Genomic DNA, 26557 nt, shown 5'->3' with positions numbered 1-26557 from the left:
AAATAAACCTAATGACCCACCCCCAAATTTAAAAACAAGAAACAAACAAACAAAAAATGTTTGTGCATCCCTCCTGCCACACAACAATGTAAAGAATTCATTCTTTGCAATAAATTAATTTGAATAGGCAAGAGGAGGGAGCATTGTTCTCTTCACTTGGTGAGACTGGAATTCGAACATGGGACGATTTACACATCTTTGTTTCATCCTCTGGAAGGTGCAGCGGCAACAACGTAGCTCAAATCACAGAGTATGTTTTGCTTGGGGGGTTCTCTTCATTGTCTATTTGCAAATTAATTTTTCTTTTCTAATGACTCCCCCAAGCAAAAGTGATTCTTTGCTTTTGAGGCATTCTGTTTTTCACTCTGTAGTCCAGTAAAGGGGGGGGGGTTGCATCCTCATACTTATGACTTGAAATTATTTCTACTACAATTTTAAGTAAACCATTTTCCGAGTTATTTTTCTTTAAAAATTTGTAGCGTAATCACTGCCATCTGTTGCTTGGCTTAGCTGTTCTCTGCTCCTTGTACATATTTGTATTATGGAATCTGATATTTAATATGCACCAGTGGAGGTAATCTATATTAGGGAAATGCATATATTTATAAAATATATGTATTTACCCAACAAATATATGTACAAGTTGATTCAGTTTTGGTTTTTTTTTTTTTTTTTTAAATCTGCCTCACAGTGTGACCTGGTCCTCTCTTTGTAAATGCAACATCCCGGCTAAACATTATTCCTTATCTATATGATTCAGTTTGGCATTGCAAAGCTGGGTCAACCACGATGTTATTTATTTATTTCAGTCTCTGAAATTGGAAGGAAACTGAAATATATTTCTTGCCTTTGAGTCATGCTATTAATTTAGATAAAGAATGAAATTGTCCAAGCCCTTATTCGGTCAATTCCCTAGCAGAGTATAATGTCAGCATTAACTTAAAAGACGGTATTCAAGTGAGAAAAAGCACAAAGTCACTGTCTCTGTAAATCATCCTAGACTGCCATCCATGGCGACATCTGGCTCTAATTATGTAGTTGTTACAGTAGCATTGGGACCTATTTTTTTTTTTTTTTTTTTAGATAAAATGCATCACTTTGCTAGCTTTCTCATTATTTAACCTCACAGATACTTGGAGTACAATTCTTTTTCCATGAAAACCAGTGTTTCTACCCTGATCCTGAGTTGGTGGCATGACTAAAAACCGGTGATTTCTCCAGGAACAGAGACCCTGGGGAACTACATGGAAAAAACAAAAGACGTTTTTCATAACCTGCTGGCACAGAGCGTTGAAAGGCATTTTGAAAACTGATGTGGAACAAAACAGTAGCACTAGAAGCCACCGGAGTGTTCAGTGTTTGCTTCTGTATCAGTTAGGGCTAGCTGTGCATAGGCTGAACTCCCACCCTTGCTCCACTCCCCCCCCGGTCCCCCCACAAATTGTAGGGGTTTAAATGAGATAGAAACTTTTTCTGATTTAAAATCTAAGTGATCCAGGGTGATGTGACTGCTGGGAGACTAAGGATGTCCATCTTTCTGCTCTACCAGCCTGGCTCCTGATTTCCATTCTCAAGGTCACCTCCTGGCTGGAAGTCCAGCCCTCAAGTGGCCATTGCAAGGAGCAAGAAGGGGGAATGAGGGAAGGTGAACAAAGCACACTGCTCTTCCAAATTAGACTGAAGTCTGTTGGAGGAGGTCGTCGAGAGGACATGATCTATTGACCCGCGAGCTGGAGACAGCCAATCAGAGGCTACTTATCCCCTCCCCATCCCTGAAATTTGCATTCTGCACAGTGGGAACCCGTTTCAAGGATGCAACTTTGAGAGAGCACGTGTTGTTGAGACCATCTGAATGGGATATGTGACTGAGCCCCCTTAAGGCCTCTGTATAAACTTTAAGATTCTGGCAGGTGGGTGCGGAGTTCTCTTTTTTACAGCACCCGAGACAAACTTGGTATGTAAGTTTCCTTGCTTTTTTTTTTTTTTTAATTTAGGTATATTTGAGTTACAATGTTGTGTTAGTTTCTGATGTACAGCATAGTGATTCAGCTATACAAAGGTACATGTTCTTTCTCATCATAGGTTATTACAAGGTATTGAATGTCGTTTCCTGTGCTATTTTACTTGCCACCTACCAGTCTGGATTGTCTGCCTCTTTTCTTTGGTCTCTTCCTGCCCTCCTTGCACAGAGGGGGCCAGTTTTGAATTTCCCTCGAGGGAACTTCTGAGGTTTTGAGCCAACAAGGTTCTCCTGCTACTGGCCTCCAGGAGAATGGATACTGGATAGGCAAGTAGAGCCTCTTTTAACAGAGTCTCCTTCACCTTTCCCCAGTGTTTTTGTACGTTTTACATAATAATATGATTGGTTGTGACCAAAGAGTTCGCTCTTAGATTGAAGGTGGGGCAACTGTAGTGAAATGCAGAAATGCCCTGATCTGAAACAAAATCATGTTCTTGTTTGTTAAAAGCCCAAGAAAATGCAAAAAAAGATGGTTATCCATATTTTACTGATGTTAGTGTATCAGTAAATGGTGACTGATATCTTTGCGTAGGAAGAAGAGGTACAAAACTGGAGAACTTAACTTCAGTTGAATTAAGAGGAGAATTATTATCCAAAACTAGTCAATAGGCCAAAAGATTTTTTTTTTAAATGCAAATTCATTCATACTTTCAAAAGCTCAAAAATACTCATAAATTTCCTTTAAATTCTGGTGAGATATCACAAGAAGCCCAAAGGTTGGTGGTTATATTTGAAGTGAGAGAGATTAGGGGTGTGCTGACATTTATTTTTATAGAATAAGGAAGATGTGAATCTGGAAGATGAAATGAGTCATGAAGATTATACCTCAGCACTGTGTGTCTTGAACACTGTGTTGGAGGATCCGGAGATGGCAGGGTGAGGTGAAGAGGTCTTTCCTTGGTGCGATGCTTCTTCTGGTCCCGAGGCACAGTCTCTAACAGCTGCATTTTCTTTGAAATAGGGTTCTTCTTGGAGTGTCTCTCTTTAGACATTTTTAGATCTGCTTCCAAATTATTATGATTTTTTAATGGTATTTAAGGTGATTGGACGGATTTCAATGAAAGCTTTTTACTTTAAATGAAGGATAAAATCAAGTTTAAATGAGTATCAGGTTATTTTTCTGGTTTTTCAAGAAGAAAAAAAAAATCCACCATTTTGGTAACATAACCAAAGCAATCTGAAAGCTTTTTCCTTTTGTGTGATAGAACTTAGAGAAAACGCATTGTGCTATTAAGAAAGGGTTCAAATAAGAGCCTCCGGGGAAGAAAAAGTATAGCTCTATTTTCATGCATCAGTGGTAATTTTAAGTTGTTCTTCATTTGGGTCTTTGCCTGTCTCCGGATTTTACTGGATAACAGAACTCACTGAGTCAGACCTTGGCAATCTCATCACAATGTCCTTTCTTATTTATCGTCTAAGATGTATAAGTCTTATCTCTTATACTGATGCGCAATGTAATGATGATAATAACGAGGCTAGTGACGTTTCCTTCTTAGCTTAAATACCGTAAAAGTCTAGTTTTTGTTCACACAATTGTACTGTGCTGGTGATCAGGGTGACCTTCACCCTGAGGTCATCCAGGGACCCAGGCTAACAGAAGCTCTGCATTCTTCAACATGTTGTTCTCAAGGTCACCATGGGGATCCTCTTCATTCCAGACAGTCTGGCAGGGAAAGGGCATGGAGCAGCACTGATGGAGGGCTTTATGTACCAAAGACTATTTAATGTAACCCAGATGTGGTTATTATAAAGCTGGTCCTGGGCAGTGTTTCCCCGCCATATCTCTGTTATTTCAAAAAAGGTTGAGTTAGAGGAGCCCTGACGCTTAGATGCAATTAGAACTCATTTATTCGTAATGGAAAAAAGTTTTTGAATTCTAGAAGGTTAGAGATGAAAATGGATATGATTAAAGTTTACGGGATCAATGCAGGCAGAAAGAAATCGACTAAATCACAGACCACAGAACTAGGACACTGTTTTTGAATACTGCACATAAAAAGTTATTCTTGTGCACAGAAAGGCAATATAGTACAGTTTTAGAATAATTATAAGTGAATTAACTACTACTGATTAGCACTTTGTGCCAGAGATTTACATACATGATTTCACTGGATCTTCACAATAACTCTTCAAGATAGCACAGTGCAGTGATTAAATGTGTCTGCTCTAGGGCCACGCGGCTTGGGATTGAATTCTAGTTCTACTTACTAGCTGGAAAATCTTGGACAAGTGTTTAACCCTTCCCTGACTCCTTTTTCCCCATTATAAAATGGAGATGATTACGATAACCTGGGTTCGTGGGGTTAATGAGAGGATTAACGTATTAGAGGTGGAAAACCCTTAGGATAGTGCCTGGCACATAATAAGCTTTCATCAATCATTACTATTTACCCGTCAACACATTAGGCTACTATTTCAGAGGGGCTAAGAGACTCCCAGCTAGTAACTGGTAGGTAGAGCTGGCTCTTAGAAAGTATCTCTGTTCCAATCAAAACATCTGTCCTTCTCACTGTGGCAGGCCTTAAGAGAGTTCTGATCTGCTAACCGACTGGCTGTATATCACAGTTTCCTAGGGGGGTTGGGAATATTTATATTATATTGTGGTTAAAAGTAGGAAGAAACTACTCAGATCTGATTTGTGAGTTCTAGAAGTGCCTAGCATGATGTTACGAGTTAAGTTGTAAAGCCAGTGATCCTGGGTCTCCATCCTGGTTCCAAGTTGTGTAACCTTGAGCAGGTTAATTCATCTCTCCAACTCTCAATTTTACAATCAATAAAATAGGGGATAGTAATATGGTCCACCAGATCAGCTGAGGCGAACAGCAAGGTGCAAAGCAATAAAGACATTTATTGCCTCCCTTATCAAGAGGTCTAGAGATGTTCACAAGGGGTTAACAATCTCATGAAGGACCGGCCAAAGCTCTTCAAAGCTCTCTTCATGTTTGTAGTTGGCTTTCCTCATTATAGGGTTATGCAAGAGAGAGGAAGAGAGCAGAGAGAAGCAGTTTCCACCTTCCTGAATCTATTGGCCAGATTTGGGTCCTTTAAGGACCTCCTAAACCGGTCATAGAGAAGGAGAATGTGATTCTGTAGTTGGTTGAGACCAATAGGCCAATCAGTTCATTTCCGGAGAAGAGGGAGGAGCCAATTTCCCTGAGCACACTGCTGCCTGAACCAAATCAGGGTTTGCTTACTAAGAAAAAGAGGGTGGGAGGGTGCTGCTGAACAGTAAGTGTTATGTTACTGAGTATCTGGGAGGTGCTTAGCTTAGTGCTCCTGCCAATGGTGACTATTCAGTAAAGGTTAGCTTTGCCAACTCCCCGAGGCTGACATTCTCCAGGGCAATTCAGTGCTCTCACAAAAACAGGCCCTTTTTTTTTTTTTTTTACTATTATTTTAAAAACAGAACAGAGCATTGAACTTGATGGATCACAGGTCTGGCTCACACAGTTTTGGATGTTCTTACAGGTCCCTTTGCACGGCAAAAATCCCCACACTTTAAAACTACTTCTGTCTTGTATTCCGAACCAGAGATGTGGAAAATGAGGGATGAACCAAGCTGTCTCCAGCCTCATCTTACATGTTGATGGTGGTTATCCCACAGCCTTTCTGCATCAAACTGCATCCTTCTGCCGGCAGAAGAAACTCCCTTAGCAGCCTCTGTTGGTCTTGAAGGCAAACGCTGCTCAGAATTCTACAGCTTTATTCTCCTTACATTCACAGCAACAAGCAACAGCTGGGAAGGATCAAAAATACTAGACGAATGACTCAACCAGCTACTTCTACAATAATGGTGTGTAACAAATGACCCCCCCCCCCCCCGCCCCGAGTGTCCCACCAGCTGGGTGGATTCAACAATGAGCATTTTTGTCCTGCTCATAAGTCTGCCAGTTGGCTGGGTTCTGGCAGATCTAGGATGGGTTCTGTTGGATCTGCCTCCAGGCTGCAGATCGGGCCTTTGTCTGCCCCATATGGCTCTCTGAGACACATTTATCTCCGGGCAGAGACAAGAAACCCAAGAGGGCCAGCCCAACCTCACAAGCACATTTCAAGCTTTCTTGTAGGTCACGTCTTCTAACATCTCATTGGCTGATATCAATGGGGTGGATAAATACGCAGAAGCTAGTGGAAGTCTGTAAGGTCACGTGGCAACGCGTGTAGCTACAGAGAGGGAGAAGGAGCAGAGAGATGGTGCAATAAGCCACCGAGAAGAGCTCAGCCCACCTCCTCATATAGCCTAGAGCCCATTTCTAATCCTCCAAATTCCCCTTCTAGACGGCACATCTCTGGTCTGCCCTGCCTTCCTAAGCCACTTGGGTAGGTAAAGCCTAACTGACCAATAATCTTTCCGGTAGGTAACTGTGGAGGGCGGTGGGGGAAGAAAAGACAAAGAAAAGAAAAGAGGAAAGAACAAGTCTGGTAGGTTAGACCATTGAGAAGGGCAGCAACGTTAGAAGCAGAGTTGCCTTGAGGGTCTCTCGAGTAAAGGGAAGCAAAGTGAGAATCTGACGGTGCCTTCTGCACGGTAACTAGCAAGCCAGGACAGCTGGGCAGAGGGTCTATGGACAGGATACTCAGGTTTTAGCTTAGGGACCTGTGATCAAAATGAAGCAAGTCGATCTTTAAAGAGATCCTTTGTAGCTAGTGGCTTCCAAGGACAAAGTGAGGGAGCAGGAGTCAAGGGTCGTATTCACCAGGTTATCCATGGTGACTATCATAGTGCCTAGAATATAGCTATAGATTTTTTGAATGCATTGAAATAGCAAATTTCCCCACCGGATTTTGGGTAATACTTTGACTGAATTTATAAACATTAGGCCTAAAGGCCCAATGGAGCAGAGGGGGAAAGAACAAATACTTAAGAGAAAGGAGTGTTTCTCTCCTTCTTTGTTCATATTCTGTTTCTTCATTTTTATTTTTTTAAAATATTTTTATTTATTTATTGTGTTGTTTTAATTATTTTTATTTTTGGCAGGGAAGGCGGGAGGTAATTAGGTTTATTTTATTTTTAGAGGAAGGACTGGGGATTGAACCCAGGACCTTGTGTATGCTAAGCATGCACTCTACCACTTGAGCTATACCCTCCCCTTTTTTCTTCATTTTAAAAATCAACTTTATTGAGATTTAATTCACTTACAATAAAATATAATCATTTTAGGTGTACGGTTCTATGAATTTAGACAACTGCATTCACACATGATAGAGAATATTTCCATCACCCTGAAATGCTCCCTGGCTCCCCTTCCCTGTCAGTCCCTGCCCACTCTTGGCCATAGGCATCCACTGATCTGCTTTCTGTCAACATAGACTAGTTGGTCTATTCTAGAATTTCTCAAATGGACTCATGCAGTAGGTGGTCTATTGTGTTCAGCTTCTTTCACTAGGCTTCAAGTCTCTGATTTCTCCCTGTGGTTGGATGTCCATTCCTTTTCACTGCTGAATAATATTCCATAGTCTGGCATATCACAATTTGTTTATCCCTTCATCTGTTGATTGACATTTGTGGTTTCCAGTTTGGAGATATGATGAAGAAAGCTATGAACACTGCTGAACAAGTCTGTGTGAACATATGTTTTCATTTCTCTTGGGTAAATACATAGAAGTAGAAGTTCTGGGTTTTACGATAAATAAATGTTTAACTTTATAAGAGACTGTTCTTCAAAGTGGCTTTATCATTTTATACTCTCTTCAGCAGTGGATGAAAATTCCAGCGGCTTTGCATCCTCTTAAGCATTGGTATTATCAGTTTTTAAAATCTGAGCTATTCTGGTGGGGGTATCTCTTTCTTTGTTTTAAATGAAATGAGAAATATTTGTTGAATGAGGACAGACAACTATCTTTACACCGAGGTTCCTAAATGACCAAGTTTCTATCAGTAAGACAGCTCTTGCTTTCTCTTTCTGTCTCTGTCTCTGTCTCTGTCTCTGTCTCTGTCCCTGTCCCTGTCTCTCTCTCTCTCTCTCTCTCTCTCTCTCTCTCTCTCTCTCACACACACACACACACACACACACACATACACACACACAGGAGATGGGGCCTTCTGTCTCCGTGGGAGATAAAACCATTGTTTCTCCCGGGATGGGCTTGCTGTCTCAGAAGCACAACTTAACCACATGCCCGGACTTCAAGACCAGCGCGCTGCAAACTCTCAGGTGCGGTTTCCCCAAAGCGCTCTCATTCCAAGCCTCTCAACTGCTGTCTTCTCTACTAGTGAATAATGATCTTCTTTTCAAAAAGCTGGTTTGTGGCCAGAGCTGGAGAGCTCCAGCTAGAGGGGAGAGCTGTGGGCTGCTTCTCCGATCCCTCCCGCCGGCGGCTTCCTTTTCCCACCCAGTTTGCACCCAAAGACACTCCCGGCTCGGGCTCCTGTTCCCCGGAAAGCCCCGAGGCGCGCAGGGCTCCCGGACACCCCGACACCCGCGGCACCCGCGGCACCTTGCAGCCGGGGCACTGGGCATGCTCAGAGGCGCGCGGGCGGCGCAGGCGTTGGCTGCAGTGGCGCCCGGCAGCCGGAAGGTGCCGCTGCGTCCCCGCTTCCCGGCGCCTGACCCAGCGCGCAAAGTTGGGCTGGGAGCCGCCGGGGGAAGGAGGGACCGAGAGAGCGCGGGTGGCGGGGAAGGGGGGCGGGAGGAGGAGGGAGGAGGGGAAGGAGCAGGGCGGAGGGGCGCCGAGCGTGTGTCACTCGCTCTCTCCCTCTGTGTCTAGAGGATGTGCTGAATGGTGCGCCGGGAGGCGGCGGCGGCCGAGGAGCAGTATCCGGCGGCGGCTGGCAGCCCAGGCTGGCCGGCTCGGCGGCTGTTCGCCCTCCGAGGCTCCGCATCCACCGCGGGCGCCCGACCCCGCGTCCCGCCCGGGCATGGCCGGGCGCCTCGCCCCCGCGCGCCCCGCCTGCTGAGCCGCGCCGGAGGAGGTGCGGAGGCCGGGAGGCCGGGGGAGGCCCGCGCGGGAGCAGAGGCGAGCGCCTCCGGAGCCGAGGAAGGAGCCCGCGCCCCGCGTCCCGTCCCTGCCGCGCTCGCCCGGGCCGCCCGGAGCCCAGATGAGCCCTGATGGCCGGGGCTCAGCCCGGAGTGCACGCTCTGCAACTCAAGCCCGTGTGCGTGTCCGACAGCCTCAAGAAGGGCACCAAATTCGTCAAGTGGGATGATGTAAGTCGGGGCGGCCGGCGGGGGCGCCGGCGGGGCGCGGGGCAGGGCGCGGGCCGCTCGTGGGGGTGGGGCGAGGGGCGCGTGATGCAATGGGCGCACCGGGCCGGGCGCGGGGCCTCGGCGCGCTCAGGTCGCCGCTATCCCGGCGGGTGGCCGACCGCAGCCGCTCGGCGCGCGTTCCAGGGTCCCCGGGTTCAGGAGTAGACGTCCTGGCTGGGTCTGGCCAGCGCCCCCAGAGGGTCTTAAATCTTTTGGGCCAGTGGAGCAGAAGGGGCGGGAGTAGCCGGGTGACGGGTCCTGAGTTTGGAAAGTGGGAAGGGTGGAGTTGGGACCAGCTGGGAAGCGCTGGGGTTTGAGTAAGTCGCGCCCGTCTCCGCCCGCAGAGGCACCCTCTGTTACCTCCTTTGGTCCCTTTGAAGACGGAGCTGCCCGGGAGTCCGAAAGTGTTTAGTGATTGCTCACCATCTTAGCGCTTTCCTGGGCGCCCACACGGCAGGAGCAGAGGACACACAGCGGTCCAGCCGACAGGTGGTCGGTGATGCCAAACTTCCGCTCCTGGCTCCGGAGTGAAGGGCCCTGAGAAGGACTGGAGAGGACACAGCTGGGGAGGGCTGCAGAGCAGAAGGGGGACACTGAGGGGCCTATGAGGACTCAGTGGGCCTGCAAGCAAAGTGGGCTTGGGGGGCTCAAGTTTCTGAGAACTGAGCTGGCTGGAGTCTTCAGTTCAAAATAGACGCGGGAGGACAGTCCCCCAATTTACCTTCATTTTCTTCCAGATGGGGGTGAACTTTGCCTAGTCCCGGATCTCCAGTGTTTTACATGATCCCTGGACCCTAGAACTTAAAGTGAACCCCCCACTTCCACCCCTATTGCCTTCAAACACTTGAATTACTAATCTTGCTGAATACGTGGGAATCTTAAGAGGGAGGACAGTGTAGTATCAGTTTTATGTCCTGGGTGTCATTCAAAGGTTTGATAGGAACAGCCCACTGCAATAAACCTGAGCTGCTGGATCTAAGGAAATTTAGGTCCAAATGACTAGGACATCGCTTAAACGGGAGGAATTATAGGAGAATGAGGCGTTCTTCTTGCTGAAAAGATTTTCCACCTAGTAAATTATAGCCTGTTAACCTCCAGGGTATTTTTCTTTAATCTTCTTAAGCCATTTTCCAGTGTCTGAAAACAATTTAAATATTCCAGGTAGCGAATCCAATTACTTAGCTGAGTGGGTCTGTGTCTATATTTTGTCCATTTGGAAGTGCCAGAGGGACTTGGAGGATGAGCCCACAGCTTCCCTGAAAGCTCATGCCAATTATCAAACGCTGTAGACGTCCTTTTATTATGGACTTTCCACTTTTCCTCTTCGGTCCTAGTCGGATGACCAGATGTCTTGTATCAGTGAAGTAGAATCTAAACAGTAATTTCAGACACAGATGAAATGCTCTGTTTGTGTCAAGGAAAGACAAAAAAAGACAATGCAGTTCAACAACAAATAAAACATCTTGAAATCCTCAGATAGAGAGCTCCTGTGATGGGGGATGTACTGAGAGTGAAGGCAGAAAGAAGAGAGAGAAAGAGACTTCGCAGGAGAGAGGAGGGTATTCCAGCATAAACTCTGGATTGATTCACCGTGATGATTTTAAACTGCATTTTAACTAATTCTCCAGAATGTCTTGTTTGGAAAAAAAATACCCAGTGTCACTTTAAAATGTGAAGGTTTAATATGGAAACACATTTTGATACATCCAGGTAGATGATTTTTATTATGTGCTTTTATGTCACATGTATTTCTTCCTCACCTACTAATAGCAGGCCCTGGACTAGATCCGGGGGTGGTGAAGAAAGCAACAGAACCCCTGCTGCTACAGACCTTACATGCGAGGTGGAGGAGACAGAAAATTATCCAGAACACCAGTGATACAGAGATTATGAGGGATGCAGGGAGAGTGATGGAGAGGCTGCTGGTGGAACACCACCTACAGAACGTGAGAAGGACTTGCCCTGGACACTGAACAGTGGGTTTCCGGGGAAGTCCTGTAGGAAGGCTGTGGGTCCTAAGGGGGCCAGTAGACTCTCAGATCTTTTATAGGGGAGGACCCAGACTGCACCCAGGAGTCAGGTTACCTGGAATATAATGAAGTATCCTGCAAGTTCCTTCGTTGGCCTTCTTGGTCTCCATGGTAATCTGTGGAGTAAAAAGGACCCTCGGATGGCTTTTTCCTCCCCAGGTGTCACCCTTCTACTCTTCTCAGTTCATATTTGCCCTTCTAGAATCAAGGCCCTTTAGGTTATCTGGCTAATTATATGATGGATGTGCATTGAAGACAAAAGGGAACTAGATCTTGAGTCCAAAGGCCTGGGTTTTCCTACTGATACTTTTATCAGTCAGCTGTGTGACTTTAGATTAATCACTTAACCTCTCTGAGTCTTTGCTGCCTCTTGCACAGACTGTGAGAATGCTGCATTTCCTACCTGTGTCATCGAACAGTTGGCCGTAACCAATAGGCTAAAGCAGCACTTCTCACACTCGAACCTACACCAGAGGCTTTGTGCGTGAAGAGGGCTTGGGAACCCTTAGGCCGCTGGGCCCCACCCTCAGTTTCTGATTCAGAAGGTCTGCGTTGGAGCCCGAGACTCTGCATTTCTCATAGGGTCTCATGGTGATGCTGCTGCTGCTGCTGCTGCTGTTTTGGGGGAACGACACTTTGAAATCCCTGGGGTAAGGGTTGTGAAAAAAACTTGGAATGTATGGTAGAGGGCACAATCCTGTTGGCCTGTGTAAATTGTCAGTGGTTTGTAAGTTGAATGTATCTCCGTGTTTGCATTTTGAGAATTCTCCCAATTGTTACCTTTCTACCTAATTAGGAGGTAGAAAACCTCAGTGACGTGATCGTGGACAATCTTTTTAGATCTTCTGGGATATTTTATAAAGTATCTCTGATGTCCAGGCTGGCTTAACTCACATCCATCCTTTTTTTTTTTTTTGAATTTCTTATGTGCATTGAAAAATTTTCAGCATTTTTACCTGCTAGTGGGATTATTAGAAAAGGAAAGGAAGGAGAGATTTTTGAGAGGCTGTCTCGCTTGGCTTCCTGTCTCTGAGCAGAGGAGGCTGCTGGGTTTTTCCTTTTGGCTCCTCTGACTTTGGGAAATACCCACTGCCCCTGCCCCCAGGGTGCGCCTCATCTACTTGTGAGGAAGAGTAAATGCTGGAAATAATTTAAAACGTCTCAAATATCTGATCTCACTTAAACATTGTCAGCCCTCCTTTCTGACCTTTCAGAGGAAGAATGGGCAAACCCAGAAAACAGATTCTCAAAAGCCCATTAGAAAGCACAATGGTACGTTTGAAAATGATGAGTTTGGGGTGCTCAGAATTGTGAAGAGATTTCCTCCTGTTCCTTGAGTGGTTAAAGCACCATCATCACCAGTCCTGTTGTCCTGACCACCAAATAGAAAGGAGGATGTCACCCAGAGGGTGCCGTGCCCTGTGTAGCCTGTTGGCTGCCTACCAGTATTATGGTGAGGGTGGCTGGCAAAAGCTTTCACTCTGGCATTAACCAATCACAACAGAGGTGGGCAGTGGAGCTGGAGTGGGGACCTGGAGACATCTGCCGGTAGATAAAGGGCTGACCTATGGTGGCTGTGTGTTTCACCAGTGATATGAAAGGATGCACCCTGCTTTTATTTTGCATCTGGACATGGTCAGGCTCTGGTCCTCAGAGGTGGGTGTACAGGACTGGGGCGTTTGGGAAAGTTCTGTGAGATGGGCAGTGGGAGGGAGTTCCTTTCTCCATGTCAGCTGGGGAGTTTGGGAGTTGGGGGACTGGCCCTCTTGTTCCTCTGTGTTGGACAGGATGTGGCAGGAAAGAGGAAGCCTCCCCAAGCCCTGATTTGCCCCCATTTAACATCCCAGGAATCTGTCTCTTCCTTGTGCAACCTCTGGGGCTGGAAGGGCTTCCTCATTTGTTTGTTCTTTCTTTTTCTCCCCTCTCACCCTTTCAGATTCAGATCTCCCTGTGGGTAAGTTGCTTAATGCATCTCTACCTCAGTTTCCTCCTGTGTAATGTGAGGATTGTAGGATTTCCTCTTGCACCGAACAGCTGGCACTGTCCACCGAGTGAAGGCACACGCATTGCTCGGTGTGGTGCCTGACACACAGCACTCAATAAAACATATTCTTAAAAGTGATTGTCCCCCAGTAATTAGAGGGCATGACCTTTATCAAGGCAGTCAGTATGAGTTAGATGACTCTTTTATTCTACATGTGGGAAGATCCAGACCTTCCTTCCATTTCCTTTAATGTGCGTTTTGATTTCCATATTTTATACTTTGAAAAGGAAAAAAAATCAGATTTTTACCCTTTTAAAAAAAATACAGGTATTTCAGAGAAAAATGAATCTATGTGAAAAGCAGGACCCTTTCTCTTTAAAGCAAGTCAGTTTACAGAGCATCCGAATTGTTTTATTACTACTTAAAAACCTTAAAAATATATGTATATGTGCACACGTACAGTAAGTGTGCAGGTATGATGCCCAGAGGAGGAGGAAGCAGTTACACAAAACTCTTGTAATTTAGCAAGAAAAATTATATATATATGTAAAATCTCACATCATACATCCTATCTCACAAGTGTAACTTTACATTCAAAAGTCATAAAAATTGCTGGACTGGCTAAGTTGTTTGAGAAGATGGCTTAGGAGGTTTGGATTTGCATTAATGCCCTGTGGACTTGAAAAAAGCAACTCCTGTCCCCACTCCACCCCTCCGCCCTCCTTCACAAAGTAACCCACAGTTAAAACAGGTAATCACAATAAAAAACCATGTTAATATATTGCATGTTTCTCAGCATCCTGCACAGAAGCTCAGTCAGAACTTTTGCATTAGGTAGAATCTGCAGTTGCAGTTTGCACAATGATGACAAGATGACACTGGCAAGATTAATGAGGGAGCAGAGGGGAAAGGGTACATGAGGTGGGCAGTCAGCAGCATTCCCCCGGGAAAGGTTATATGGGAAATAGGGAAGAAACAGCTCTGGTTGGTAAGTGGTGGATCCAAATGCAGCCCCCCAGGGGGAGAGGTGGATTTTAGACTGGGAGGCTAACAGGTGCCGTCTAAAATGCCACTTAAACATACCCAACTTGGTCCTTCTTTCATGTCCAAAGACCTTTTGTGAATCTCTCATGGGCAGTGATTACTGTAATCTAATTGTAAGAATAAAACTTTCCCAAAGTGAGTCAATAAAGCTATTTTAAACTTTTTATCAGAGTGGAACGTTCACGAAGTGAAACAAGCAAACCTCGTGTCCAGCCGGATCAGTTTTCACGAAATGAACACTCCTGTGTAAGCAGCACGCGCAGTTAAGAAACAGCAATGCCAGCCCCCACCCCCGAGTGCTCCCCACTGGCCCCTCCACCCCATCGCCCTGTCTTATAACCCCATAGGCTAGTTGTGCCTGTCTCTGATCTAATAAAGCTCTTTTTATTTTCAATGAAAACAAAACCAAACCTCTTCAGCCTAAAGCATTTTTTATTTTTGCTGAACGGACCCTTCTCAACAATAACAACGAAAGTGACTTCTCCTGGGTTTAGTTGGACCTTGATTAAGTGCTTATCTATCCTAAGGTGAAGCCTGGGAAGTGAAGCAGGTACGGTAAATGCCCCGAAGGAGGAAACAGTTAAACGAAGCTCTAGTAATTTAGCGGGGAAATATAATACCTACAGGCTGTTATTGGCAGAGCAAAGCAGGCTAGCAGAGTGCCATTTCTGGAATCTATTTTTCTCTAGTGGGTTTCCTCTCTTGTCTTGCCTGACTTTGATATTCGCACCTATGGTGCATTAGGGTAATTTACTCTGTCTATTAGCATATCTCCAATACTTCCCATGAACGTTGAGCCTGTCAATAAATAGCTTCAAATTATATTTACCTGCAACGACCGTTTAAATGGGACGGGAACATTTTGCTTTTTCTGTGTTTGAGCTTGGCAATCTGTAGTTAAATGTTTCTTTATCAGGATTGTTGCATGTTATCCTGAACAAGGAGTGCCAGCTGAAAATGGAGTGGGATTGATTGTGAATTGTTGACCAATGCTGTGGGTCTCCTCCGAAATGATAAAGCTTTGAAACTGAAAATGTTTAGTTTTCCTGTTAGCGGAGCCAATAGGAGGTTCATGCGGCCTTTTGAGACCGTGTCATAAGTTCCATCTGCTCAGACAGATGTCATTATGCTCCTCTTTTCTTGATCTATTCCCTGTCCCATCCCACAGTCAGAGCCACGTGCCCCTCTGTGTCGGTGAGGAAGGGAACCAGGACAGACTTCTGAGATCATTTACACATGAGAGCTTAAGGAAGCCGTCAATTTCTGTAAAAAACTAAATGAAATAACATGTAAGGAAGGCCAGACTCTTTAAGAGTTCTTCAATTTCCCGTCTGATCTCTTTATGTTCTGTTAGTTGATTGTACTATTTTCTTCACGTGTTAATTTCAATTTGGGGAAATTTTAAATTTTGTTTCGAAAAAATGCTTGGATATATGCTTAGATACAGTTGAGGTTGACTAAATCTATATACATTTATCGAGAAGCTGAATTATTGTAAATGGAGAAACAATATTATATAAAATAAGAAAAAATATTTTGTATTAAAGGAGAATTAAAAGCATCTTGCATCTGGTTTTCATTTCAAGGACTCTTTTAGTTCCCGGTATTTGCCGCGTGTTTTGTTTCTTTTAATTGCAAGGAAGTTTTATGAGCAAGCTCAAGGAAAATGGGTTAGTTAGCAAAGCACTTTTACCTGAACTGTCCTGGTGGCTATCAATATATAACATCGATACATAGGAGATTAATCAATTATTTTTTCTGTTTAAAGATCAGATTTTCTTTGAAACTTGCTCATGAAGTAACTAAGGAGGAGTTAATTTGATTCATTTTATAGAAGAGGCCATATGAGCTCAAAAAGGAGAAGGAAGACCCCAGAGCAAGTCAGCGAGTGGTCCAGAAAATTAAAAAAATGAAGGATGCTGGCCAGGATGCTGTCTCAGGTGTGCTGTTTGGTGCTAAGTGAGTCTCACTTAGCATCCTTTCCTACATCGTCCTAGTGGGAGATTTTATAATGCAGAATCTGGAAATCTAAAGCTACATTTATTAGACTTCTTTGAGGCATCTGATATTCCGGCTGCAAATTAAGTTCCATCAGTATGAGACGCAGCTCCATGAGGTGTGGAGGGCAGAAATGTGAAAAGAGGCCATGTGTCTGCATTCCTTGGGTTGTTTCTGCAGACGTATGGGATGCTGAAGGAAGACGTTATTATCTTCTGGAGCCGTTCTCCTGTGTCTGGTGATAAAGAGGCAGTGGCGACAGTGGCTGGTCCCTGTTTTCAGATCAGTCTTCCTTTGTCTTCAGCTAAGCTGGCATGTCTTTGACTCCAGCAATTGCTTCTTGATTTCTCACCTTTCTGAATGTGGTGGAGGCAACAGCTCTCCTTAAGGGTCAGTGGCTCACATTCTGGGGTCGTTCACGGAGGCTCAACCTGGACTACTTCTCCAGTCTTTCTAGTGATACTGTCAGGTGCTTTATTACATGTCACAAAACTCCTTTGCGTTCAGAATTTCCAGGGAAGTTTTTGTTTCCTTCGCTAACCCCTGCCCAGTGTGGCCTCTTACAGTTCTAGGGTTTCATGACTTGTGTCCTAATGTGCAATGTTATCAACACCCACGCATCCTAGGTCATTTTCTCCTTCAATATTGCATTTGAGCAAAATGGAGCTTTGCTATAATGCTGCCTCTGGGGTTCAGTATTGAGAGTGAGTCCTGATAACAGGCCCTGGTACTTGTAAACCACTGTTACGTATCTGCAGTCACCCCCATTCAGTCACCAAGACCACCTTGAGTGGCAGGAAAAGACAAGTGTTCTTATTCTCATTTTATGCGGAAGGAATCTGGGGCTGGTGGGTGGTGACTTGTCCAAGGCACACAACTAGGTAGAGACAAGGTCGGGTTTAAAACTAGGTCTTCTGGGTAAAGCCAGGGCTCTTGCCAGTCCACCCTGGCATCCGCAAACAGGATCCTTTTGGTAACAAAAAGGCTTTTAATAGAATCCAAATGGATACAAGCTGAATGAGGTTCACTGACTTGGCCAAAGAATCTGCCTGATTTTAGGATTCATTCAAATGAGGCTTAGATCCCTAGTCTTCAAAAATAGCTATTTTTATAATGTATATACAAAGTCCATTTTTGTCCTACAATGTAGGATGTGGCAATGTGGGAAAACTTCATGGCTGCTTTGAGGCACAAAGGCCAGTGTACAGTCCAGTCTACAAACGTCTACATCAATCAGTCAGTCAGTGCAAGGCAGGCTCACGGAAAGATAGTCAGGAACGGTGTTCAAACAAAGGTCATTCTTTTCATTACCTAATAAGTGACACTTTGTGTCCAGCAGGACTCATTTACATTTTCCATTCTTTTTCTCTTCCCAGCATCCTTGAAAATGTTGTCCTTTGTTGGATTCCCATTAAGACTGGTACCACGGCTTCCTGCAGGAAATCTTTGATCTTGGAAGGTTAAGGATATATTGGGCGAGAAGGAAGTGTAGCACCCAAGCAAGATGGAATTCAAGGTTGTGGTCAGTTGAGAGGCCAGATCTGGATTGCCATGCAGGAAGGTGCATGCAGGGAGGTGGAAATGCCCTGTCTATACTGCAACTGGACTGGGGCTTCTGGAACACTTTATATTATCTATCTTCTTTCCCTAGGGCCAAGCATAAACCTGGCTCTCAGTAGGTGCTCAGGGAATGTTTGTGGGATGAAGGGCTGATCTGGTGTGTTTTTGGTTCATAGTGGGTTTATAGCAGTGGGTGTGTGTTCAGTCTTGAGGCAGACCTGGAGGGCGATCATACTTCCAAGAGGCCTTCACAACTCATTGCCTCAGGCATTGGTTGGAAAGCCCTACCCTACATCTTTCCATTCCATCTGAAACCTCCCAGAATCCCAGGGCCTCTGTGGCCTCCTTAGCTTTGGTTTCTCTGTGTGAGTTCCAGAAGCAAATGTTCATTGTCAGTACAGAGGTGCTTGCTGTCACAGCACTGAGAGCCCTAAAAAGGGCTAAATATGGCTTAAGGTTGAACTCAGTTGGGATTCAATGTTGGTCAAAAATTATGATAGTTAGTGTATTTACATCTCTTATTCTGAGTGTTACCCTTGGCTTTTGTTTCCTGAAAAGGACACTCACACACGTACCCAGATTTTGTGATGAAAATTGACCTGGAAATTCGGAAGTGTTGAGAGGGACAGAACAAAAGCCTGATGGTTGTGGAAACATCCTGTCTATCACAGTGACCATTCACAAAGAGAGAAACGAGTGTGTGAGCTTTATTACCAAAATGAGAAAAATATTGAAAGACACCTAGTTTAAGATTATTTATAATAGAAACTCCACCTCCATTATTTCTTCTCTATAGAAGAAATGGAAGTCCCTGGGACAGGATTGTTGACTTCCTCCCTTCCCCACTCCTGGCTTAGTGTTCTTGGGCCACCTCCATTGTCCCACCTGCCCTCCTGTCCCTGGGAAAGCAACATACCTTCTCCATGTCCTGGAGCCCCTGCTTCCTGGTTTCTCTGCATCTCAGATTCATGATTATACTCCCCTTTGACCGTATCTGTGAACGATTTGTCTCTGTTGAAGCTCTTCTAAATATGCTCTTTAGTCATAAAAATGCCAATACAGAATACAGCACAGGGTCTTTCCATCACCTTCATCCTATAGTTACTGCCCCCTCCCCCCTCCCCTCCTCCCTCCCCCTCCCCTGTCCTCCCCACTCCTCCCTCCATGATGAACATACAACTTCTATCCACCAGCAACTTTCCTCACACCCCGCTCGTTCCTCTGCCCTCCAGAGCCTTATTCTACCTTTACCACCGCTTTGAAACTTCTCTTGCCATGGCTGCTGGCAACCTTGGGTGCAGCCTAACTGATATTTTTTTCAGACTGGACCTTGCTTCTTTTCCCTTCAGGTTCCTTCCATCCACCCATGCAGCATTCATCCTTTAAATATGTACTGATGCCTCTGATAAGCCAGCCGTTTGGCTAGTGTAGTGGATTTATGATGCTAAACGATTTGGTTCCTGCCCTCATGGAGTTTGTATTCTGCGGGGGGAGATGCCACAGTAACTGTGATAAGTCCTATGGAAAAAAAAAAAAAAAAGGACAGAAGTCCATGTGAGTATAGGGAGTTTGGTGTCCCTTTTTGGAGAAATTCTCTTTTTGGGAAGACCTGAGTTAGAAGTGGGCCTTAAGCCACATGAGGAGAGGCGTGTGTCAGAGTCAAAGGAATGGCACCTGTGGGCAGTCTAGGAGGGAAGAGACCATGGGGCTTCAAAGGACAGAGAAAAATAAGCAAATGAGGAGCTGGGTGGCTCAGATAATGTTGGCAGGATGGCGGAGGTGGGGCGGAGGGGTTGCTTATATATTGCTTACGCCACTGCAAGATTTTATCATGAAGTTAATGGGAAGCCATTAAGGCTGTGCTTCTCAATCTCGATACTGTTGACATTTGGGTCCAGATAATTCTTCGTTGTGAGGGTTGGCCTGTGCGTCGTAGGATCCTGGCCTCTACCCACGACGTGCTGGTAGCAAGACCCCCAGTGTGACAACCAAAATTGTTTCTGGACATCGCCAGCATTCAGAACGACTGATTAAAGTTTAAACCCCTGATTTAAATCTTAACTGATTTTGAAGTATCCGGCCACTGCATGTGCGTGCATGCATGCGTGCATACGCACACATACTCACACACACGCACGGCCAGGAGGCCCAAGAAAAGATGTTCAACAGCATTAGTCTTTAGTGGTCAGGGAAATGCATATTAAAACCACAGTGAGAGGCCACTTTGCATTCCCCGGACCTAGATCGTACCGAAATGATCAGTTGACTCATCGGATGCCCCCGGTGAACAAGGAGCACCTTGGAGGAGGGGGATCTGGACTTCCATTTGAATCCCTGGTACATGTCTGAAGTCGCTTGGATAGTATTTGAAGAAATAAGCTTCCAGCTTTTTCCCTGTATTTTGTTACAAGAGATTTTTATACGTGTCAGTAAAAGGCAAATATCTTACGGTGCCTGCGTTCACTGCTTTCATCCTCCATCCTGGACCTTCTTACCTCCTGCGCTTTCCTTTACTCGGGGACGTTTCAGACGGGACAGACTCTGGGAAGAAGGTTCTCGCCAATGCTGATGCACCTGGACGTTTTCCTTTGTGGGTCCTGATCTCACACTCTGGCACCCAAGGCTGCCTTTATTGTGTGTGCTTTTTTTGTTTTTTCCATAGTCTGGGCTGTATTGCTGACGTTGAGCATCACGTCTGACTTTCTGTGACCCTTAGAATTCTTTTTCCCTTCCGTAGCTGTTTCCCCCCTAACGTAGCTTTGCTGTGTTTCGCTCTTTTCCTGACGCGAGTCTCCGGCAGTCCCTGTGGAACACGGCTTGTGGTTTTCCCTTGCTGACTCTGTGACATTGATTGGTTTCGAAGTCCACATCTCTTGCCAGGTGTGCTCTCCTGTTCACCAGCAGGAGCACATCGAGTCACTGTGGAGTCAGGACTGCGGTCCACTGGGGCCAGTAGACTTTCTGACAGTGGTACTGAGGGATGTGCTGGGATCTGTGGGCTGGTCCTCGACACTAGCCTTTAGGTGTAGCATTATAGCTTGTACCCGTTTTCTAGGGTGTCCACAACAAAGCAGGATGGACCGAAGTGCTTAAACAACACACATGTATTTTCTCTCAGTTTCGGAGGCTGCAAGTCTGAGATCAAGGAGTTGGTGGACTTGTCCTTTCTGGGGACCATGAAGGAAGAATCTACTCGAGGTCTCTCTCCTGAGCTTGGAGGTGGCTGACTTCTCCCCATGTTGTCATGTCACCTTCCCTCTATGTGTATCTGTGTTCAAATGTCCCCTTTTTATATGGACACCAGTTGTATTGAATTAGGGCCCGTCCTTATGACATCCTTTTAATTTAAACACCTCTGTAAGGATTGTCTCCAGGTAGGGTTGCAATTTGAAGTACTGGGGTTAGGACTTGAACATAAGAATTTGGGGGGAAGACACAGGTAAGCTCATTGCACACCAGACCCTGGTAAAGCAGAGCCCGGAGAGTAGCAACGTATTGGCTCTATTCAGATATTTGAAGAGTTGACACTGGAGAAGCAACTGGATTTATTTTTGTATCACTTAGATGTTAAAACTACATAGTAGCTGACAGGGTGGGTATAGCTGAGTGTGTGCCTAGCATGCACAAGGTCCTGGGTTCAATCCCCAATACCTCCATTTAAAAAATTAAATAAATAAACCTAATTACCTTGCTCCTCTGAATAATTAATCCCCTGCACCAAACAAACAAATAAAAACCTAGATAATGGTAGCTGCATATATGGAAAAATCCCAAAACTTTCCAACTAGATATCGGACCAAATTTGCTTTCTGAAAAAGCTTTTCCTGTTAAGGAGAAAACTTATTTTCTCATGATGGTTTACAGCTTTACTGCCCAGTAGAAATATAAATGAGCCACATTGGAAGTTTTAAATTTTCTAGTAGCCACATGAAAACAAGTAAAAAGTACAGGTGGAATTGATTTTAACAATATAATGTATTTAAACCAATATAATAATTTAAATATACAATCAATATCAACCAGTATTCACGAGCTATTTTACATTCTTGTTTTCCTTTCCAGTCTTTCAAACCTAATAGCACATCTTAGCCAAACTAGCCACATTTCAAGGGCTCCGTGGTCTCAGATGAGCTCATATATAGAGGTGCAGGTAGAGAGCATGTCTTTTCAATCAGGACCAAATCATTTCCAAGGAAATGAAAAATGGTTCTGAGGGATGAAGAAAATCTTACTCCTTAATTTTTATTTTGTATACAGCCCAGATATACAGACAGCATATGAATGAGATATCCAGACCATCTGTGATGTTAAAATTTCATGGGGGATGATTAGGAAAATAAATACCTAAAAAAGCACCTTAGCAGGTCAGTAATGAAGAATTGTTGAGCAACACTGGTGTAGAGTACGTACTTGAGGTTTAATTTCGGTGCTTCCCTTACCAGCTTAGCTTCCCTTGTCCTTCCTCGGCCAAGTTATTCAACCTAAGCTTTAGTCTATTTGTCTGTAAAATGGGGATAGTAGTAGTGTTACCTCTTAAAATATTATAAATATTAAAGGAGAAAATCCATTTAAAGTTCATATTGCAGTGATGGGCTCAGAACAGATGTTCAGGATGTACCCATTATTATTCCATTAGGGAGTTTTGTAAAGAATATTCTGGTATTTTAAGGGAGTTTGGACTACTTTGTCATTTCCTCCCACTTTCTTTAGGACTTTCTTTTTTTCCTTCTTTCTTGTTAAAGTATAATTGATATACAATATTATATTAGTTTAAGGTGTGCAACATATTGATTCAATAGTTTTATAGTTATACTCCAAGGTAGATCATTTATTTCATAGTGATTTATTTTCACATTTCATCTTTTTTATTGAGATGTCATTGCGAGAGAACATTACATTAGGATATGTTTTTGATGTATATCAGCACATTGATTAACATATCATTGTGATAAAGAAGTTACAGGACTTTGTAATGTTCATGTGGATTCTGGTGACTCTTTTTCTTGCCGAAATGTCTCTCATTCTTTTGGCTGTTGACGTTTTATGAAGGTCAAAGGAACCTGACTGTCCTTTATTTGACCTAAAAACTTTTGAGGGATTTATGTAAGTTGTAAAACAGCAGCTTACATCATTATGTTAGTCTTTACTTTTGATGAGACAGGGATGAGCATAAAATGGTTTCTAACAACTAAAGAGGAGTAAATAGAGATTTACTGCACATTATCCACAGTTACTCACTTAAAGACAGGTGTGTTTATTAGTGTTCTTCTTTTGGAGGTGGATATTTGTAGGAAAAAATACCTTATAACTTTAAATAAGCAAATTGAAGTTGAATTCCTAGTTAGAAGCAAGGCACATTAAGACACAGGGATGTCTACATTTTAAGCTCATTGGTGCTCCTGGGCATTTACAGCATCATATTTCTGATCCAAAGCCTCACCCGTTATAGGCCTGTGTTAGTGGATCTAAGTCTGGTTTCTGGACCAGAAGCAGCAGCATCACTGAACGCTTATTAGAAACGCAGGCCCTCAGACTCCATCCCAGATCTACTAAGTGAGAAACTCTGGGGAAACGGCTCAGCAGTCTGCATTTTAACAAATCCTTCCTGTAAATCTGACGCACCCAAAAGTTTGACAACCACTATCTTATGGAATACATATCTTATAGATGTTGATGGAGAGAGAAAAAGTAAAAACATAGGCCTTCTGAGAGTTGTCTCCATTATTCTGCAGTAAAATGCGGCAAGAGTTACAGTTCATCTGCAGTTGCCTCGGAAATGAAGGGTGACCATATATTTCAAACTTCAGACCAGAGCATATATTCTGACAATTAAGAGTTCTTAACCCTGGGTTGAGCTGCTCCTTTGGTGTGGGGAGCAGATAGACACTTGCAGCTGTGTGGGAGGTGGGAAAAAAGCAGGTGGAATTGAAAATGGATATTCATGTATTTCTGGGTCAGATCCTGCCTTACATGGCAAGAATGCCAAGTTCCAGCTGATCTTGGAATGTTCGAGGTGATTATGGAGGAAGCGGGCAGGGAGCCGAGATAAATGAGCGTTTAGCAGAAGTACTCTGGCCGGAAGATTGGGGTCAAGAAAATATTGAACAAAGGAGCTTTATTTTTGAAGGAGGAGCAGGAATAAGCTAGAAATAGCAGTACTGAAACAACAAGGCAGCCTAACACAATATTTCAAAATATAAATTTGAGCAGTTTTGCTCTGCTAACTTCAAATACTTGACTGACTGGGATCCTTGTATTGAATAGCCACCAAGATTTTGATCAAACTCTTGTCCGATGCTCTTGTCAGACACTCTGATAAGAAAAGGAACTGACCTGAGAATGATCAGTTACACCTACAGGTGAATTCCAAATTTACCTGGAAGTGGGGATGTGTATTCTGTTGAGCCTGTTGGAAATTTTTATTTCGCCCACCTCCAAAAGAGTAGGTGATGAAACAGAACAGAAAATATTTGTATGATTTATTGGAAATATTGCCCTGAACTTTTGTGCCTTTAATCTCATAGGAGAAGCTTAAAATATTTTTTAAAAAATTATTCTTTCATTATCACATCAAATTTGTTTCTGAATGTCTTTTTTTTTTTACATTTAAAAATAATTTTGGAATTTTAAAATTCCAGCTGAAGTTCTATGCCACGGCACAAGTCTCGTAAAAGATATTTTCAAACTGCATGTTAAGTATGAATCTTACGACTATCAGGATGAAACAGAATGGCAGTTCCTGAAAAAATTAAATATAGAGCTGTCATATGATCCAGTTTTTCCACTTCTGGGTATATACGGAAAAACACTGAAAGCAGGGACTTAGATATTTGTAGACCCATGTTCACAGCGGCATTATTCACAATAGCCAGAAGGTGGAAACAACCCAAGTGTCCATGGATGGATGAATGGATAAATGGATAAACAAAATGATACACACATATAATTGAATATTATTCAGTCTTAAAAAGGAAGGAAATTTTTGACATATCCTCCAACAAGGGATGAACCTTGAGCACATTATGCTGACTGAAGTCAACCAGACACAAAAGGACAAATGCTGTACAATTCTATTCATATGAGGTACCAAAGAATAGTCAGATTCATAGACACCGAAAGTAGAATGGTGACTGTCAGGGCCTTGGGGGAGGAGAGAATGGTGAGTTAGTTTTAAATGAGTGTGGAGTTTCAGTTGGGGAAGATGAAAAATTCTGGAGATGGGTGCTGGTGCTGGTTGCATGGCAACGTGAAAGTACTTAACACCAATGAACTCTGCACTTAAAAATGGTACATGTTATGTTGTATACATGTACCATCATGCAAAAGAATGCCATGATAAACTTTCATTTAATATTTCAGTAAATCTGCTTTCAAACACAGTCCACTGTAACAATAATCAACTCTTTTATGTGCCAAGAATTGGTCCAGGTCCTTTACACAAATTATTTAATTTTCACAAAAGCTCTCTGAGGTAGGCATTAGTGGTATTATTATTATTATTATTATTATTATTATTTTCTTTTTTTCCACTTGTGGTTGTGTAAAATGAGGCACCCAGAGGGGACAGGCAGAGAGGTGAGCCCACAGGGCTGGCCTCCAGAACCTGGCTCTCATAATGAAACTTACCTTGTGCATAAATGCCATGGATCTGCTCTACCCACCAGGAAGACAATCCCAAATTCCAAAATTATCTCTGCAAGTTATACATTTGTTGCAGGTCTTTTTGATTAAGTAGAGGATATGACATCCCCTAGTTATCATGTGAATGATAAAGTTGAAATAAACTATTTATGTCTTGTTGAGAAATGCAATTCTTGCAGAGGCCCAAGTGTTTCAGTATAAAAGTCCATATTCCGGTGACATGTGTTTTCTTGTACAGATGGTAAGCCTTTCTGAAAATTGCCAGAAGAAAAGAACACATATTTTAGAAATGTTTAATGTTGTAATTACAATGCAGGCAGTTTTTGCTTGATAATGTGCATGCTTTAAACTCAGAAGACTATTTATCTATGATGTTTTGTTTTATCATGTGAAATTTAAATTTGCAACAATTTTGTGTATTTCTTTCCAAATATGTAGAAGACGGCCTTATTTACTATTACCTTGGAAACAGCATGGCCTAAATACTGTGTTTGCTCTCTTTAGTACATTTCAAAATCATTTTATAGAGCAAATGTAATTTAAAATAATGTCCTCAGAGTGTGGATTTTATTTAACTTTAATCATATAAAATATGAAATGATGTTTAGTGTTAAAATTATTTGGAAAACTAAATATAGCTTTTTAATAAGAAGCATGCCAGTGCCAGTGCCTTTAAAAACTTATCTTAATCAATACATACATGCATTACTGGCCTTTTCCTTTATAAATAATGTCCCAATAGTCTCATTATTAGTAAAGTACCTCAGTTACATAATTAATAATCCTACGATGTTAAAGATACCGTATTTAACTTTTTTTTTTTTTGAAATTTCTATTAACAAGTGTTGATTTTGGAGGAACTCTTTTAACAATGATTACTTTTACTGAGTAAGTCCCAGACAGGACGTTCTGGGGTGGCGTATGTTAATACACGTGTGTTTTCTTACGTTTGTAGGACTCCACTCTTGTTACTCCAATTATTTTGAGGACTGACCCTCACGGATTTTTCTTTTACTGGACAGATCAAAACAAGGTAAGAAATGAGATATGTCTTTCTTACGTTTTCCAGCTAGTTGCCGAGTTGCAGAGTATTTCT

General features: G+C 43.4%; 1 protein-coding gene across 7 annotated transcripts in view; it reads left to right on the top strand.

Annotated features, from left to right (window-relative positions):
• Positions 1–8642: 8642 nt before the first annotated feature.
• PLCB1 (phospholipase C beta 1) overlaps positions 8643–26557 on the top strand; it is a 648190-nt gene continuing 630275 nt past the window's right edge. For 4 of the 7 annotated variants that reach the window (XR_004313135.1, XM_032461845.1, XM_032461844.1 and 1 more), the window contains exons 1-2: positions 8644–9165; positions 26417–26494. Coding sequence is in view for 5 of the 7 variants with exons in the window: in XM_032461845.1 (XP_032317736.1) it covers positions 9067–9165; positions 26417–26494 (177 nt within the window). In the remaining 2 variants the exon portion in view is untranslated. Of the gene's footprint in view, positions 9166–26416; positions 26495–26557 lie in introns of those variants that run through there. The other 3 variants (XM_032461843.1, XM_032461847.1, XM_032461848.1) reach the window with 2 other exon arrangements.

This window comes from Camelus ferus, chromosome 19 (assembly GCF_009834535.1).
Source record: "Camelus ferus isolate YT-003-E chromosome 19, BCGSAC_Cfer_1.0, whole genome shotgun sequence".
Taxonomy (NCBI): domain Eukaryota; kingdom Metazoa; phylum Chordata; class Mammalia; order Artiodactyla; family Camelidae; genus Camelus; species Camelus ferus.
The sequence above is the reverse complement of the archived record's forward strand: the minus strand, read 5'-3'. Positions and strand labels throughout refer to the sequence as shown.